Source organism: Natrix helvetica (assembly GCF_964273705.1).
Source record: "Natrix helvetica genome assembly, chromosome: 2".
NCBI lineage: Eukaryota > Metazoa > Chordata > Lepidosauria > Squamata > Natricidae > Natrix > Natrix helvetica.
The window spans coordinates 116,356,996-116,375,648 of NC_138552.1; the positions used below are offsets into that span (position 1 = coordinate 116,356,996).

Below are 18,653 nucleotides of genomic sequence, written 5' to 3' on the forward strand. Positions count from 1 at the left end.
ATATATAAATAATATACTTAATCACATAACGTGTTCCTATGTCATACTTTTAATTGAATCATACCACAAATATACTTTCAATCAGATGTTTAAACTATCTTAATTTCACTGTGTGTTTTAGAAAGTGGTTTAAAGTAGTATTTAAACTAAATTATATTGTTCCATTTAATATCAAATAGGATGCAAAACCTGGCACTGCAAAATAGTAAAGAGTAACCAGTACAAATAGAATGAAAAATTAAATGACAAAGTGAACAAGATATGACTACAGTATGGGGAACACAAATAAAGGAAAAGTTATCTAGATGATATTAAAAAAATAAACATGAAACATGTTTGACATCTCTTCCCCTCAAGTTTTATGAGCAAATCCATTCAGAAATATTTTTCTAGTTAACATGTTCCATTTAACAGACATAGATAGATACAGATATTGTCAGCCCTGAAGCCATTTTAGGAGCATCTTCAGGGCCACAGTCAGGCCTGTTGAAGCTCTGGGGACGTGAGGGGGGAGGTAGAGATAGCTGAGGGGATTGTGTAGCCAATATAAGATTCTTTCCCATGGGAGCCAAGGATGGTCTACCAGGTGTTATAGGGGCATGGAGCTGAGACTACGACCTTATTGGGCCATGTGATGGACTGGTGACCTGGGGTTTTGATTTGGGTGGAGAAAACTCTGGGTACCACCAGCTGTGCCAATATGACATTCTTAATAAATCCATACTTTGAGGAAACTCTAAGCCTCAAAGTTTTGATTGCTTTGGGTCTGTTATTTGGAGCCCTGACAGATATGTTGATAAAACTTTACCCTTTAAATATTTTACTATTTGCAAATAAATTCCCTCTGTGTCTTGGACAGGCAGTGTACATTCAGCTACTACTTCTAGATTTCACAGCTCAAAGTAGACAAATAACATATTTAAAACAGTAACTTGTATCTTACCAAATTTTACTTATTTTGGTAATTAATAAAAGTCTAGGCAAGGAACCTGAGCATGCTTAATCAGAAATAGTTTTTAATGTAATATAATCAGTTTATTTTTAAAGGCTGGAGTATTTACTCCATATATGATCTGCCTCAGGTCCTTTTCTGCTCCATATTTAACCTAGTAAAGCTTATTTATTTTTTGCTGGACCAAACTTGAGAAAAAAAGGCCTACTTTACCTTTGGACTGTGCAATATAAATCAACCGGCTGACAATTTTACGTATGCGTGGCTTTAAAGCAAAATTTTTTGTTCCACCTGTGACAGAGATGATGAGGTTGGGTGTTTTTAGATGCCATTGTTGTGTCATTAGGTCATAGAGGGTTTCAGAGTCTGTGTCACAGGACAGACGAATGTACTAAGAAACAAAACAATTGTTACAACAGGAAAAGTCCCCAATTCATTCAAGGTAGATATGTCTTATTTTGTCAGTGGCTTCCCGTTTACACTATCCTTTACTTCTGTTATGAAAATCCCTTTGTTATGCAAAGGGATTTCATATAACACGGAATTTCATTTTGTAAGTTCATAATCGATGCATATGTTTCCTTGTGCCCCTTTAGAACATCTTAATAGGAAAGAAAAATAATGTTTAGCAGCTCTTGGAATTTTTTCATGCTACCATATTTTGAATGGACATTCCAATATCTTTTTTTATTATACAGTCTATTTTCATTTAGGACCCACTTGATTCCAGCAAAATTGTTGCTAAGTGAACCATGTAACTGAGAGAAATTTAAAAAGAATGAGAAAAAAGAAATCTCCAAGAATCTTGGTAATTTTTGCAAGAGAGTATTTTAATTATATTTGTAATTTTACTGAGAGTTTCTACCTGTCCAAGTCAATCCAATAGATTGGGCATGCTGCAGATCCTGTCAGCCAAAGAATGTTGATTGGTGGGAAGTAGTTTCTGTAGCCTCGCCTTATAGATCCCCCCCACCCCTGGACCCTGCTGGCTTTTTTGCAAAGTATTAAAACTTGGCTTAACATTTAAAACCCAGGTTTGGAGCTCAGAATGTATTAAGGGCTCTGTTACTTTGGACGGCTACAGAAATTGAATAAACAAATAAATAAAATGCTGCTTATGTTTACAGTGTGTGCATACAGTCTCAATCCAATCTCTCTTAAAATTGTGTCATTCAAATGCTGATATAAAAAGAAAACACACCAAAAATTTTGCAGGTGATTAACTTACCTTTCCTGTCTTAGCCAAATTTTCAAATTTAATGTCTCCAAAAGCATCAGTTGGGAATTCTTTAGTATGTTTTTTATAATTCCATTTCTCATTATCGTTAATCTGCATCTCTTCCATGTGTTGTGATTTCAAATATCCACATTTACATCGGTTGTCACTATAAACATATACATATGTAAACACTTTTAATCAAAAGGAGTTTGTTTTTTACAAAGGTATAATAAACAAAGTAGCAAACATTTTGTTTAGCTTTCAAATACTTAGGGGGAAAATGCAATATTTTAACATTACACATTATGAATTGTACAGCAGTAAAAATAATTCCCACCTTTAACAATCCAATGACACCATAAAATTCTAAACAATCTAGGCCAATACTCCTCTTATAGCAGGAATCTAAATTGAAAGTATCCCTGATAGATAGAACCTTAGTCTCTACTAGAACACTTCTATTGTGAGGCTCTTGAATGACTAAGATAGTAACTTAGTGGCTTTTAGAACTTTACACATTATTTTAAAGAGAAGAAAAGAACAATTCCATTTACCAAACTTGAAAAAAAAGATAACAGTATATTTGAACAGGCATATAATCTTGGACTAGCAGTTTCATCCATGAAATATAATCAGTTTAAATCGAAGGTTCATATTGAACCTTTTAAGTCCCTCATGGAAAGCAATTCACATTTGACTCAAAATGCAACTATTTTTTGAAGCCATGCCCCGATATCCTGGCCTGCAGCTGCCAGCCTTTTTCGGCACAAGAAGCTTTCAGCCGCCGTTCTTTTTTGGCACGAGAAGCCTGAAGCTGCTGGTCTTTTTCGGCACAAGAAGCCTGCAGTTGCTGCTCTTTTTTGGTGTGAGGGACCTGCAGCTGCTGCCTCTTTGGCGGCGCAAACAGCCTCCAGCTGCTGCCTCTTTGCCAGCCAGAACCAAGCCAGCAGCAGCCACTGGAGGCTTCTCGCACTGGCAAAGAGCAGCGGCTGGAGGTTTCTTGAGCCTGCAAAGAGGTGGGTGCAGGCTTATCGGGGGTGAAGGCCCCAGGGAAGGTTAGAGCCAGGAAGTGGTGCATCCCATGACCTGGGGTGAGTGGGCAGCATGTGGGTGGAGGCCCCAGGGAAGGCCAGAGCCAGGGACTGGTGTGTCCCCTGACCCGAGACGAAGGGTGAGAGGGAGATAAGTGGGCAGAAGTATGGCAACAGACAGGTCCAAAAGGTGGCCGAGCCTCATCGTGCCCACCCAGATGTGGTCCTTCGGCTGAGCACCTTACCTTCATCGGCAGAGTGGGTGAGGAGATCAGCTGGGCCATGTGGTCTGGGCAAGCGAGCGAAGGAGCCAGAGAGTAGCTGGGCATGGGTGTGACTCTAGTCACTGGCCAAGGCAGGTGAGGTGAGATAGGGTGGATGGTGTGGTGTGGGCGGGGCCATCCAGTGGTAGGATTTGCTGGTTTGCCAAACTACACAGAATCTTAACAACTGGTTTGCCCGAACCGGTACAAATCAGCTGAATCCCATCTCTGGACAAGGCCTAAATATGCTCCTCTTGCCTTGACAGGTAATCCATGATTTACAACAGTTCATTTAGCGACCATTCAAAATTACAATGGCACTGAAAAATGAGACTTATGCCATTTTTCAGAGTTATGACCTTTGCAGCATCCTCATGATCACATGATCAAAATTCAGATGCTTGGCAACAGGTTCATATTTATGATAGTTGCAGTGTCCCAAGGTCACATGATCCCCTTTTGCACACTTCTGACAAGCAAAGACAATGGGGAAGCCAGATTTAACAACTGGGTTACTAGCCTATCCATTGTAGTGATTCACTTAACAACTGTGGCAAGAAAGGTTGTAAAATGGGACAAAACTCACTTAACAAATGTTTTACTTAACAACAGAAATGTTTGGCTCAGTAGTGGTCGTAGGTAGAGGATTACTTGTACTTGGTGATTCTGTATTCTACTTTAAAGAAGAGAAGTTTCAGTACCACTTCTCTGAAACTCTATAATATCTATATGACATATAAATATTTACTTACTTTGACTTGGCATCTTTAGTGAAAAACACACACTCTCTCTTCTTAAAGTTCTCTTGAACAAAGTGTGCCAAATCCTTTGGAAGTAAGATTTAAAAGCCTTAGTGAAACCCAGGTGTACACAATTAAAAAATAATTAGCAACTTAATAATCTTCCTTTAGAAGTATACATTATGCTAAGCAATTAATAAACATTATTTTTTACTTTTAAAAAGCATTCAACAATCATTGCTGTATATGATTGCATAACAAATCTCAATGTATTCAAATGTTGTATATTCTCCCCACCCCCACTCCCCTTTCTGTTCAGTCTTGTCTGCTTCTTGGAGACTGCCTGGACAAGTCCCTGTTCTTTTCTTCACAATGTTTTTTGGAAGTGGTGGACCACTGCCTCTTTCCTAGGGCTGAGAGAAACGACTAGCCCAAGATAATCTAGTTGGCTTTGTGTCTAAGGAAAGACTAGAAATCACAGCATCCTAGTTTCTGGATGTCTTAACCAACTACCCCAAATCGGCTCTATGATTTATTTAAACTTAGTGGATGACCATTTTCAAAGTAATATTGTATAAATTGAATTGATGAGGACCAGTTCCTTTGCTGTGTTTTTACTGCCTTTTAGTACTTCAGCAAAACTCATCATTTTTCTTTCTTCCCTTTCTTGGACTGCTTAGAGAACTAGTATACTATAGTGTTCATCTAACAATGTCAAAGCAATAGATTCAGTTCCATTTTTAATTACAGGAAGACATTTTACTGCAGCATTCTAAAAGTTTAAAGCTCCAAAAATGGCTTTGATCTGGATTTCTCTTTTGTTCATTTACTTTCCATTTGATTAATTGATAAAAATAAACTATTAACACTTCTGAAAGCATTCTTAATTTACAGCATTTTTGCACAGTTGTTTAAAATATTTGCATAGTACTGTGTGTGTATGTGTGTCAGATCCCTAAAAGTGATACTGCCATTCACTTGGGGGGAGCGGGGCCTTGGAGTCAATTTATTGGTGATGCCTATGACAACTGACATTTTACAACTGGTTTCCTGGCACCGAAAGGCCGGAGATCCCACCACCTTTTGGGGAATATTTATGATGGCTGTTGGGGTGTTTTACTTTAATATCTAACAGACCATGGGAATGTATGTTTATTCAGCTCTCAGTTGATAAAGGAAACATCTTCACACTTGTGTATTGGTTAGAATTTGCATGGGAGGGTTCACTACTGCTTTAATTCTACCTGCATTGCCTAAGGGGATTCAGATGTTGCTTTGCCTCTAATGGTTTCCATTCTTCTTTATTAAAGGTTCCTTTTGAAATCATCCATTTGAAGAGTCTTCACTTTCTTAAGTTAGGAGAGGAGCCCTTACATAAAGCAACAGCTGCAAATCAGTAAACCAGGAGAGACAACATTTCCTCTAACGAGGGGACCCTGCAAACCATGTCTGAGCACAACAGTGAACAAGGGGAAGCTGACTGCTGGAGGGAGATGCCAACCCCCACCAACCAGAGACCTGCTCCATATACCCTGTCGGAGACAATGAGGTGACCCTTGAGGACCCCAAAAAGCCCCGCTGGTCAATCGGCATTGGGATGAAAGACGGCTGAGATGGGAGAACCAGGGGAGTCACTCTTACCCGAGGTAGCCGAAAACCAGGGTGGAAATTGGAGCTAGAAGCCCCTTCTGACCAGGAGGAGCTAAATGAAACCTTGTTGAGAGAGGATCGTCTGAAGAGACATGTAACCCAGTTGGTGATGGAGATTTTGGAAAATCTCAACATCCGGGGGGAGCCAGAATGGCAACCAAGAGGAGTTGGAAGGTCAGCAACCGAAGACTCCCTCACAGACTGCAAAGCACAGGATTGCATTAAAGTTGTGAAGCAGGGACGTCGGCCAGTGGCAGAGTATACCAAAGAATTCTGAGATCTGGCGTGTTGTGTGAATTGGCCAGAAGATATCCTGGTATGCTGGTTCAAGGACAGGCTGAATGATGACCTCTACAATGCCTGCGTGGCCTGAGGGGCACCGAACCACTTACATGAATGGTATCTCACTGCTGAAGAGACAGAGATCGACATGGCTAGGAACCAGTACCGAGCAGGGTGAATGTGGAAGAAATCCCCACCCCAATGAAAGCAAGAGCCTTTCAACCTGCAAATGGCATCTTCTCTGAAACCCTCAGCCTGTTTCAAGTGTGGAAAAAAAGGGGCACCGAGCTGCAGAATGCGGTTCTCAAGCACCGGCTGCAAAACCAGAGCACCCTTTGGGGGGGGGGGACCTACAAAACCTGGCCAACGTGGGAAGGAAATGGCCCTGAAGAGCACGGAGATCATAAAATCTCCACGCCCTCCCCTCTTTGAGGAGGAAACCCCGGCTTCTCAGGAAGATGAACCATACTCATCCAGGAGTGATCCAGAGGATGAACCACTGGTAAGCAAACCAATTAAACCGCTTACCCTCCCACTAAGACTGTTTATCCCCAACTGAGAGAGGGGGATAAAAATCTTTGCTTTAGTGGACTCGGGGTGCACCCACTGTTTGATCAGCCCAACCCTGGTAAGGAAGTTGAGGATTAATGAAAGGAAGCTGAAGAGCACCATAGCTTTTTGCCAACTAGATGGGTCAGTAGCGGGGGGTGGGGGAGAGCCAGCTTCATTTGCCACTGAGCCTCTACAGATAGGCATCGGAAGCCATGAAGAAATACTTACATTTATGGTGGCACCAGGCATGAAATGGTCACTAGTTTTGGGTCTTGCATGGCTGAAAAAATGGAACCCCAAAATTAATTGGAAGCAAGACACCATAAGAGTGCAGATGCATGTGACTTTTGCTGAGAATCCACAACAGGAAACTGAAGGGGCAGAGCACCAAGAAACAGCAATGCCCACTTACAATGTGCCAACCCAAAGAATACAAGGACTTGGCTGAGGCTTTTAGTGAAAAAGCCTCTGGTGAGCTCTGTCCCGCTCCACTGACTGTGCGATAGAAATTCTACCCAGGGCCAAACTCCCTAAACCCAAGATGTATAGCATGTCTCTGAGGGAGCTGGAAGAACTGAGGACATTCATTGAGAAAAACCTAGCAAGGGGTTTCATTGAACCAGCCCTGCCAAAAATTGCAGCCCCAGTGTTGTTTAGAGAGAAAAAAGATGGCTCTAAACATCCATGTGTTGATTTTCAAAACTTGAATTCAGTCAGTGTGGAGAATATGTATCCTTCCCACTCATGAAGGATATGCTAGCACAGCTCGCGAAAGGGAGAATTTTTTCGAAGCTGGATTTAAGGGAGGCTTACTACCATACCAGAATTAAGGAGGGAGATGAATGGAAAATGGCATATAACACCCCTCTTGGATGCTATCAATTCAAAGTGCTACGTTTTGGGCTACAAGGGGCCCCTGCAGTGTTTATTCCACCAAGAAAAAATCAATTACTTAGGTTACCGCATTTTACACCAGGGCATAGAAATGGATCCTTCGAAGGTACAGGCAGTACTTGACTGGGATCAACCCAGAACACATAAACAGTTACAAAGCTTCCTGGGATTTGCCAACTTTTACCGCCAGTTTATCCCCGCTTTCGCCCATATTGCTCTCCCCATCACCAAGCTCTTAAAAACGAAGGGGGAGGGTAACCCAAAACCGAAGCAGCCTTTGAACTGGACAATGGAATGCCAAGCTGCATTTGAAAAACTTAAACAGCTGTTTTCAGCAGAGCCAATTCTAAAGCACCCAGACACAGAGAAACCATTTGTCATACAAGCAGATGCCAACGATATGGCGATAGGAGGCTGCTTCAGAAAAATGAGCAAGACCAATTACAACCATGCGCTTACACATCCAAAAAATTGAATGAATCTGAGCAAAGGTGGTCCATTTGGGAGAAAGAGGCTTATGCAGTTCGGTGGGCTCTTTTAACCTGGAGGCATTTCCTAGAGGGGAGCAAGATCCCTTTTGAAGTCTGGATGGATCATAAAAATTTAGAAGTCCTAAAGACCCCAAGGAAACTCTCCCCAAAACAAGTACAATGGTCTCAGTATTTTAAACAGTTTGAATTTATGCTCAGATATCTTCGGGGGGGGGGGGATTTTCTGCCAGATACGCTACCCAGAAAACCAGAATACAATAGTATGAAGCCAGACATAATCAAACCCATTATACAACACAATCAACTAGCCGCTAAAGTAACCACCAGATCCCAGGCAAAACAAGACACTCTGACAGACAATGACACCACCCAAACTTTTAAACAAGCTTTAGCTCTGATGAATGGTTTTTGAGCAACAAATCCAGCTTCCTGATGAAAGATAACTTAGCTTGGGTGGGAGGGAATTTGTATGTTCCAGCTACCCAAAGACTGTGCTTAATGGCAAGGTGCAATGACTCCAAAATAGCTGGACACTTTGGTTTTGTGAAAACTTTACACCTCATTAAAAGGCAATTTTGGTGGCCATCACTAAAAAAAGGACACAGAGAGCTGTGTAGTTAGCTGCCCTATTTGTGTGGCTGCTAAAAGATGCCAAGGGAAAATCCCGGGACTATTGCAGATGGTAGAGATCCTTCATTACCTGACTGGGAGCTTTATTACAAAGCAGCAGCACTATTATGGATCAGGGATTGGATAAATTTAAAAAATAAAAGAATACTTGTCAGGGAAAAAAAATGCCCTGGGAAATCTGAGATCAATGGACCGTGGCTGTTTCCCTTCCGCATATCTTTTGAGATATTGAGAAAAATAAAAATCTTCAAAAGTATTCTAATTAATAAACAAACTTTAATAATAAAATAATAAAAGTAAATGAAACAGAAATTAACTAATTGGTTACATTTTGATAATGAAAGCTACGTCTGCCAAAGTTGGCTGCCGAACAAAGAAGAGAAGAATTTTTGGAATGTGTAACGTGTGCGCAATAAATCACTTTCAGATAACATTTTGTTTTATGACCTGCGCAATAAAGCTTTCTTAGTTTAACTCTTGAATGTCAGTTTAGGCAGTTCAGGCCTAGCAAACTTTTTAACATCGTGACACCCCTTCTTTTGCTAGTCTGGGCTGACATCATCAAATCATCAATTAAGGCACATCTTCTTTCGCAGATATTCGTGTTGATTTGCGGCAAGTGGTTTGTTAAGCATGTCTGCGATCTGATCATGTGTAGAAACATATTGCAATTTAACAAAACCTTGCTTAACTAATTGCTTTGTGTTTTGATAACGAATGTCAATGTGTCTGGACCTAGAACCTGTAAAATGTGACTCAGAAATATAAACAACAGATACATTATCTTCCATCACGGTGATTGGTCGAATCGGACGTGTCCAGATATCTGTGATCAAAGCATCAAACCACGTTAGAGAATTACAAGCATCTGAAACACAAGCATATTCAGCTTCAGTAGATGAACATGAAACAAAACTGTTTTCTCACTTGCCAGTAAACAGGACAACCATTTAGGAACATCATGTAACCAGAAGTGCTTTTGCGTGACTTCTTGTCGCTCACCCAGTCGGAATCAACAAAACAAATCAACTTTGGTTGATCAGTGTGTGTTGGTTCTAGCAATAACTTCATGTGTTTAGTGTGTTTCAGGTATTTCAACAACTTCTTAATGCATGACCAATGAAATTGTGTTGCCTTACCTACGTGTCGTGATAAAAGATTAACACTAAGTGCGATGTCAGGTCTGGTCCAACTACTAATGTATAATAGTGAACCAATGACTGAACGATAAAGTGTTTGATCCTCGAACTCAGGACTTGGTTCATGTGTTAAGTTGTGAAAATCTGTTTGCATGGGTGTCTTTGTTGTGCTAGCATCTTTCATGTTGCAATGATGTAGAATGTGGTCAATTTTCTCCTCTTGTGAAAGACTAAACCCCTTCTGTGTCTTTTCAATTTGAACACCTAAATAAGTGCTAATGTGTCCTAAAGATTTTAGTGTGAAGTATCTCTGCAAACTTTTAGCAAAAATCTCACTCATTTTCTTATTTGGACCAATATAAACAATATCATCAACATAAACAAGAATTATCTCATATGCATTGTTAGATCTTTTTGTGAACACGCATTCATCAGTTTCGGACTTAATCAAGCCCATTGAATTTAGTTTGTCAGTAAGACATAAATACCACATTAAACCTGACTGTTTCAGACCATAAAGACTTTTGTTCAGGAACCAGGTATCCCCTTCTTGCTTTCGGAATCCTGGAGGGCTTCTCATGTAGATCTCTTCATCTAGGTGTGCATGTAGATAAGCTGTGTCTACATCAAATTGGAAAACTTCTAAACCAAGAATAGTTGCAGTGGTTAAAGCAATTTTTACACTTTCAGTTCTGACTGTTGGTGAGTAAGTGTTTGTGTAGTCCTCAGGATAACGTTGAGCGAAACCCTGAGCTACAAGTCTGGCTTTGTATAAAGACTCACCATTCGGTTTCTTCTTGATTCTGTAGACCCATCGGGTGCCAATGACTTTCTTGTTTGCTGGAGGTTTTGCAGGTGTGAATACATTAAGTTTCTTCAAACTGTCCATTTCATCCTGCATTGCATCATACCATTTGTCTTGTTCTGAATCAGGAAGCTGTTTGATTTGTGTGAATGTCTCTGGAGGAAGAGTAACGTTGCAAATCAAAGGTACTGGTGTTTTTGTCAGTTGCCATGAATAACGTTGTGGAGGGATTCCTTTTGTGGCCCTCTTGGAGCGTCTAGGAACAACAGACCAGTCTTCTTCTTCTTCTTCATCATCATCCTCGTCCTCACGTTCGTCGCTAGCATCAGCATCCGCGGGTTGCGAAGACGGAACATCAGGTTGTGAAGAACTGGTAGAAGGAATATCTGCCTGCAAATTCTCATCAGGCTGCGTGGCATCTGGAACACCATCTCTAGGAAAATAAACTTCAGGGTCATTGGAATGAATCCTGGACCAGTCAATGTCTTCCTCAAAATTAGCAGATTGTGAAATGACAATCACATGTTTAGTATCAATGAATTTGTACCATTTTGAATTATCATCAATACCCATAAATCTCAGTCTCTTTGCTACTGTACCTCCCTTTCTTCTTTGACTTAAGGGAGTGTTCACCATAGCATACGAACCAAATATATGGAGGTTCTTGAGATTAGGCTTGTAGCCATACAGCATGTAGAAAGGAGTTTGATTGATTACACTGCTCCAAGTACGGTTGACAATGTAATTTGCATATTTGATTGCTTCACCCCAGTATGCGTTACTGAGATTGGCATCTTCTAGAAGACAACGCATCATGGTTTGTAGAACCCCTTGTCTTCTTTCTACGACTCCGTTATGAGCTGGTGTATATGGAGCAGATGTCTGATGAAGAATTCCATTCTTACGCATCCAGTCCTGGAAACGCTGAGACATGAATTCTGCACCACGGTCACTCTGGATTCTGGTGATGCGAACTTGGTATTGTGTAGAAACAAATGCTGCAAAGTCTTTAAAGATCTGAAAGGTCTCAGATTTCTCTCTCATAGGATATACAAATCCATATCTAGAATGATTATCTACAATTGTTAAAAAATACTTTCTGCCACCAAGTGTTGGTGGGAAAGGACCCACTATGTCAGTGTGTACCAAATCAAAAATGCGTGTTGACCGGCGTGTAGCGTGTTTGGGAATTGCAGCCGCCTTGGATTTAGCCTTTTTGCAAACCGCACAATCCAAAAACACCTTACACCCCTTTAGATCCAAACCTTTAGCGAACTCCGGCATCTTTCTAAGAACTCGGAAACTGGCATGCCCCAATCTTCTGTGCCACTTGTGAATACACCTGGAATGCAAAGGTTTACCAGTTAGTGAATTCTCAACATTAACAGTTTCATGAGGACCCTCAGGCTTGCTCTGAGCAATCTGTTTCTGTTTTCTTTGTTTGTTGGCTTTAGGAGCCTTTGGCACAGTAACGCTTTCTCTCTCTGGGACAACTCTCTCTGGGTTTGCGTTGTGCCTTTTTGGAGTTTGCATACTTGCCTGTGCTTGCCCTTTAGGCTTTGGCTTTAAGTAATAAACACCACCAATCAGCATGGTTTCAGCAACAATATCTCCATCTTTAACTAAGTAACTTGCTTTTTCGAGGTGGTGAACCTGGAACTTTAAATCTCTAGACAAGTGACTTTGACTAAGCAAATTACTGGTTGCTGAAGGTATGTAATAAACATCAGGGATGTGTGTATCGAGCTCTTCAATGTAAACAGTTCCTTTTCCCATAACCTTGCAAGTGTGGTTGGTGAAGGAATACAGTTCTCGATACTCGGGCTCTGGTTCGCCCATCTCTGTGAAAAGTTCCCTTCTGTGGGTAACGTGCACAGCTGCTCCACTATCTAAAGTCCACAAAAGACGTCTGTTGAACTTTGGATCAGGTTGTGGAACGTTGGTTATGGCCAGTGTTGCAAGTGGAGCTTGTGAATCACGCCTTGGACCACGACGACCTTGTCTTCCGCCTCTACCTCTGCCTCTGGAATCTGTTCCTCTGGGCTGGTACGTGGCGGGAGCTGGAACTCGTTGGGGACAATCCCGGGTGTCATGTCCCACACGGTTGCAGGTGTAGCATTTTGGCATCCTTGGAGCGTAGCCTCTTCCTCGGAAGGGACGTCTGGCTGGAGCCTTTGGTGCTGGAGGCCGTTGCAGAGGTGGGGTAGCTAACCTGATAGCTTCGTCTTCCACTAAAAGTCTGCAAACGTAGTTAACTGTGCGTTGAGCAATAGGCACGTAGTTAATCTTTGCAACAGCATCTTTCCATTCATAATTCAATGAGTTAATGATGATGCTAATCATTTGGATATCATCGATTACATGGCCATTTTGTCTCAATTCACTTCTCATTCTTTTCAGTTTGGTCAAATGTCCACCAATTCGTTCACCAGGTTTCAACTTCGAACCATGGAACTCGGACATGAGCAAACATGAGGATTCAATTGAAACGGGCCTGTAGCAATCTTCCAAAATAGCCCATATTTCTTGGGCAGTTGCATCAGGTGGAAAGATACCTTGGATCTCAATTTCCATTGACATGAGTAAAGTCGTGATTGCTCTATTTTTCGAGGTCTCTTATTGCAGGTGTCCAGGGTTGACGGGGAGGATCAAAAACCATGGAATGTGTGCCTTCTCTTCGAAGTAAGAGCGCAATTTCACTGACCCAGGCTTTATAATTCTCTCCTGACTCCTTTAATTTGGACTCACCAGTCAAGGGGGTGACTGTGAATACCTGCTGAGGAACAATTTGTTGCTCTGGTTGCAAAGCTGGTTGTTGAACCAGGGGATGCTGGGGTTGCATCATTGGCCTTTGCGTGGCAATATCAAATTGGCTTCCTCGAATTCGCCTTTGGCTTTGCCTTTTTTCATCTAGGGAGGATTCAACGCCGCCAGGGGGTGTTGAAGACTTAACCTTTGATGGCAAAGTTTGGGCTTCTGTAAAACTCATAGCTAATTCTTTAAACCTCATCATCTTTTGCTGTAATGATTTTTCTCCGCCAGCAGATGGCAGTGCAGCTTCACTTCTTGGCTGCAGTCGTCTATACGTATGCGGGAGCTCAATGGGCTCAAAGGGACCACGTGACCTCGGTGACGTGTACATGTCTCTTTGTTCTAATTGACCAATGAACTCTGTGGGGTGTGTCTTAGGCTGTTGTTTTGAAGACAAGATGGCGTCCTCAGACATTTTGGGAGTGGGGGAGCTTCTCCTACTTCGCTTTATTTCATTAAAGCACTCTCTCACCTCCCTAGTATATTTTTCAAACAGCTTTAATCGATATAGATAGCTTTGCATTTCTTGCTCATCATCTGGGGGGATTTCTTAATCCCCCTGCAGTTGCCGTTTAGACTTTTGCCGTTCATTAATTGTATCTTGATAATGAGGGAGGTTTACTGACCTCAGTCCGTAGATCTTGCCTTCTGTAACTCCTTCCCCCACATCTGGCTCGGCACCTGAAGAATCTTGCTCCTCTGTGTCCGAGGGAATGGATTCTTTCGAGCGCTTTCCATGTCCGTGTTTTTTTTTCTTTTCTTTCTCTTCGACATTGCTAATTAGGCTTAGTCGGTTATCTTTAGATAGCATGAAGGGAAAATACAGCCATAAATTGTAACCATCTCAGCTGGTATCATCAAAAAACCATCCTCTGCTACCAAGTTGTCAGGGAAAAAAAATGCCCTGGGAAATCTGAGATCAATGGACCGTGGCTGTTTCCCTTCCGCATATCTTTTGAGATATTGAGAAAAATAAAAATCTTCAAAAGTATTCTAATTAATAAACAAACTTTAATAATAAAATAATAAAAGTAAATGAAACAGAAATTAACTAATTGGTTACATTTTGATAATGAAAGCTACGTCTGCCAAAGTTGGCTGCCGAACAAAGAAGAGAAGAATTTTTGGAATGTGTAACGCGTGCGCAATAAATCACTTTCAGATAACATTTTGTTTTATGACCTGCGCAATAAAGCTTTCTTAGTTTAACTCTTGAATGTCAGTTTAGGCAGTTCAGGCCTAGCAAACTTTTTAACATCGTGACAATACTAACATTAGAGGGCCATGATTTGCAAACGGGATGACATTTTTTCCTATGGGAAGAGGGTAAAAAGAAAAATAAATACTTTCACAGACGCTATATTAGAGATGCACTGATACAGGTCTGGAATAAAATTAGAGAAAAACACTATATGAAAATACCGACATGGCTTTCCACTATGGAAGCCATGACACATCCCAATACACCAAATCTATCAAAAATGGTTAGATATAGTACATTTTGGACATCCAAGGAAATTTGAAAACAAATCAGGAATTAAAGGAGCAAAATATAAATATAGATTGGTGGCCATATCTCCGACTACAATTGAGATACAAAAAAGATGTAAAAGAATATACACAGAATTACAACAAATAGATAAAATTTTAATTGGCCTGGAAAATAAATTCATAACGAAAATTTGCAAATATTTATTAGAATTAACGTTAGAAGAAGAAAAAGTTAAAGTTGCAAAGTGGGCCAAAAACTTTGGTTACAATATAGATCTAGTGGATTGGGAAAGAATTTGGAACACAAATTATAAACTAATATGATCAGCAGCACTTAAAGAAAATATGTACAAAATGTTTTATCATCGGCATTTACCACCAAGGAGATTAGCTGAAATGTACCCAACATGAATCCGACCTGCTGGAAGTGTAAAAAAATGCAAGGGACCTTTTATCACATATGGTGGACCTGCCCAGAAATACAAAAATATTGGACAAAATTTGGAAATGGGTGCAAGAAATTACAGGAGAACAGATAAAATACAAACCCAAAATCTTTCTGCTGGGAATAATCAAAGGGAAATATACAAAAAAGATTAAGTACATATTAACACATCTGCTAATCACAGCTAGAATAGTGGAATACTGGAAACAAAATAATATCCCCTCGGACGAATTAGTGATACAAAATTTTTTGGATTGTGCAGAGATGGACAAATTAACACTAAAATTAAAAGATAAAGACGAGTCGGAATATTATGAAATTTGGAACATTTGCTACAAATGGCTGCAAAACAAGAATAAAATTAATTAAGCTGAATATATATATATCTGTGTATAAAGATGTGTAAACATAGAAGCAAAATAATATATAAATGTACAGGTATGATGACAAAATAATGTTGAAATAATGATTGTAAGGTGTTGTAGAAGGGGAAAAATAATTTTAAAAAGGCAATTTTGGTGGCCATCACTAAAAAAGCACATAGAGAGCTATGTAGCTAGCTGCCGTATTTGTGCAGCAGCTAAAAGACGCCAAGGGAAAATCCCAGGACTGTTACAGAAGGTAGCTGAACCTTCAGCACCCTGGAAGGAGATTGCTATGGACTTTATTGTTGAACTACCAGAAAGCGCAGGGAATACTGTCATTTGGGTTGTAACAGACCTGTTTTCAAAACAGGCACATTTTATACCTTGCCAAACTATTCCAACTGCCAAAAGTCTAGCCAAGTTTTTCCTGATACACATTTATCGTCTTCATGGAGCCCCACAGAGAATCATCTCTGACAGAGGGGTCCAATTCACCTCAAAATTTTGGAGGGCATTTTTGACCTTACTTGACACCACCCAAGGATTGAGATCCAGCCACCATCTAGCCACTAACGGTCAGACTGAAAAATTGAACTCGGTTTTAGAACAATATCTAAGACGTTTTATTAATTTTCAACAGGATAACTGGACTGATCTTTTACCTTTTGCGGAAGTGGCCTTCAATAACGCTGTGCACTCAAGCACTGGTTTCACTCCTTTTAGAGTAGCAACAGGCCAAGATTTCAGCCCCATGTCTGAACTACTTATAGAAGAACCCACAATCCCCTCACTTAAAGAATGCATAGACATGCTACGAAACACATGGCCAGTGGTTAGATTAGCTTTACAGGAAGCTAGAGAGGCTTTTAAAATTCAATCTGACAAGAAAAGAGTAGAACCCAAACCTTCCCATGTTGGAGATAGAGTATACTTATCTACAAATTCCTGAGGTCATTGCAGACATCAAAGAAATTAGGCCAAATTTCATTGGACCTTTCCCTATCACGAGAGTCATCAACCCAGTAACTGTAGAACAGGGGTGTCCAAACTTTTTACAAGGAGGGCCAGATTTGGTGAGGTGAAAATGTGTGGGGCCGATCATTCAGCTTGACATTCTTTGAACCCTTAACATTAAATGCGAATTATATCGCTCCTGACAGGTTTTTTAATTGTGTATTTTGTATTGTAATTGAGGGATTTTAAATTGAAATTTTAATGCTATTTTATTCATTTGTTTACTTCCTCCTTGCACATGCATATGTATATGTTTATGTATTGTTATATTTGTATATTTTTATGTGTTTTAATTGTACGCCGCCCCGAGTCCTTCTGGAGAGGGTGCGGCTAATCAAATAAAATTTGATTGATTGATTGAATTGACTACCGTATTTTTCAGAGTATAAGATGCACCAAGATTTTGAAGAGGCAAATTAAAAAAAAAGTTTTTGCACTCTCCCAAAAATGGCCCATTTTTCACGAAAATGGGTCTTTTTTTTAAAGGGCATGAATAGCCTTTAAGAGGCTTCTAGAGTGCTCCTGGGGGCTGGGGGGGGGGGGCAGAGTTGAGCAAAAAAATGGCCCATTTTTTGCTCATTTATGCCCTCTACAGCCCCCAGGAGCACTCTGAAAACCTCCTAAAGGCTATGCACAGCCATTTTGGTGAAGGGGGCAGAGTTTTGGGAGGCAAAAAATGCTGTATTCAGTGTATAAGATGCACCCAGATTTTTAGCCTCTTTTTTGAGGGGAAAAAGATGCATCTTTATACTTTGAAAAATACGGTATTTTATGAAAGACTAAACAAATAATTCCAGTGGGGAGAAGAGGCTGCAGGCCGCTTGAAATTTGAAAAAGGGCCACATTTGGCCCCCCCGGCCACACTTTGGACATGCCTGCTGTAGAATTACTCCTTCCAAAAACACTCAGGCAAGTCCACCCAGTATTTCACATTAGTTTACTCAAACGAGAAGTAATCTCACAACACAGACCACCTGCACCTACACCAACTGTTCCTATCATAATAGAAGGTGAACAACACTTTGAGAATAAGGAAATCCTGGACTCTAGGACCCACAGGGGGGAAAACCCAATACTTAGTTGTTTGGAAGCATTTACCTTTGCCCCAAAATGAATGGGTAGCTAAACACCATTTCAATAGGGCCCCTATACTATTGGGGAAAAAAAATCACTCCCAATACCCTCACAAACCTTGTTAAAATACTATGATGGATTTTTTGTTTCTATCTTTTCACAGGTGGATCTTTCCTTTTTCTAAAGAACGGCAGCATGTCAGATCCCTAAAAGTGATACTGACATTCAATTGGGAGGAGGGGGGCCTTTTGGGGAATATTTATGATGGCTGTGTGGGGTGTTTTACTTTAATGTCTAACAGAAGATAGCCATAGGAATGAATATTTATTTGGCTCTTGGGATAGTTGATAAAGGAAACATCTTCACACTTGTGTATTGCTTAGAATTTGCATGGGAGGGGTCACTACTGCTTTAATTCTACCTGCATTGCCTAAGGGGATTCAGAATTTGCTTTGCCTTTAATGGTTTCCATTCTTCTTAATTAAAGGTTCCTTTTGAAATAACCCTTTTCAAGAGTCTTCACTTTCTTAAGTTAGGAGAGAAGCCTTTACAGTGTGCATGTGTGTGTGTGTGTATGTATGTATGTGTCTATGTGTGTGCGTATATGTGCGTGTATGTGTGTGTGTGTGTTATGTCAAAGCACCTGGTATGCCCAAATATGGGAGGGAGCATACTGCTTCCCTTTTGCCTTTCAGCTCCACCCTAGGAGCCTTCCAAGTAGCAAACAATTTTTGTGTTGCATTTGTGCTGATAAATAAATAAAAGGAGACTAGTATAGATCTATTTCAAGCTATTTAGCTCTCAT

The 18,653-nt window shown here is 40.5% G+C and overlaps 1 protein-coding gene across 1 annotated transcript in view; it reads right to left on the minus strand.

Moving 5' to 3' along the window:
• Positions 1 to 2,312, minus strand: part of TRPM8 (transient receptor potential cation channel subfamily M member 8) — a 193,508-nt gene extending 191,196 nt beyond the window's left edge. Inside the window, exons 1-2 of the mRNA XM_081943992.1 lie at positions 2,181 to 2,312; positions 1,166 to 1,343 (exon numbers count right to left, since the gene is read on the minus strand). Coding sequence (XP_081800118.1) covers positions 1,166 to 1,343; positions 2,181 to 2,297 — 295 coding nt within the window. The 5' untranslated portion in view covers positions 2,298 to 2,312. The remainder of the gene's footprint in view (positions 1 to 1,165; positions 1,344 to 2,180) is intronic.
• Between the last annotated feature and the right edge of the window lie 16,341 nt (positions 2,313 to 18,653).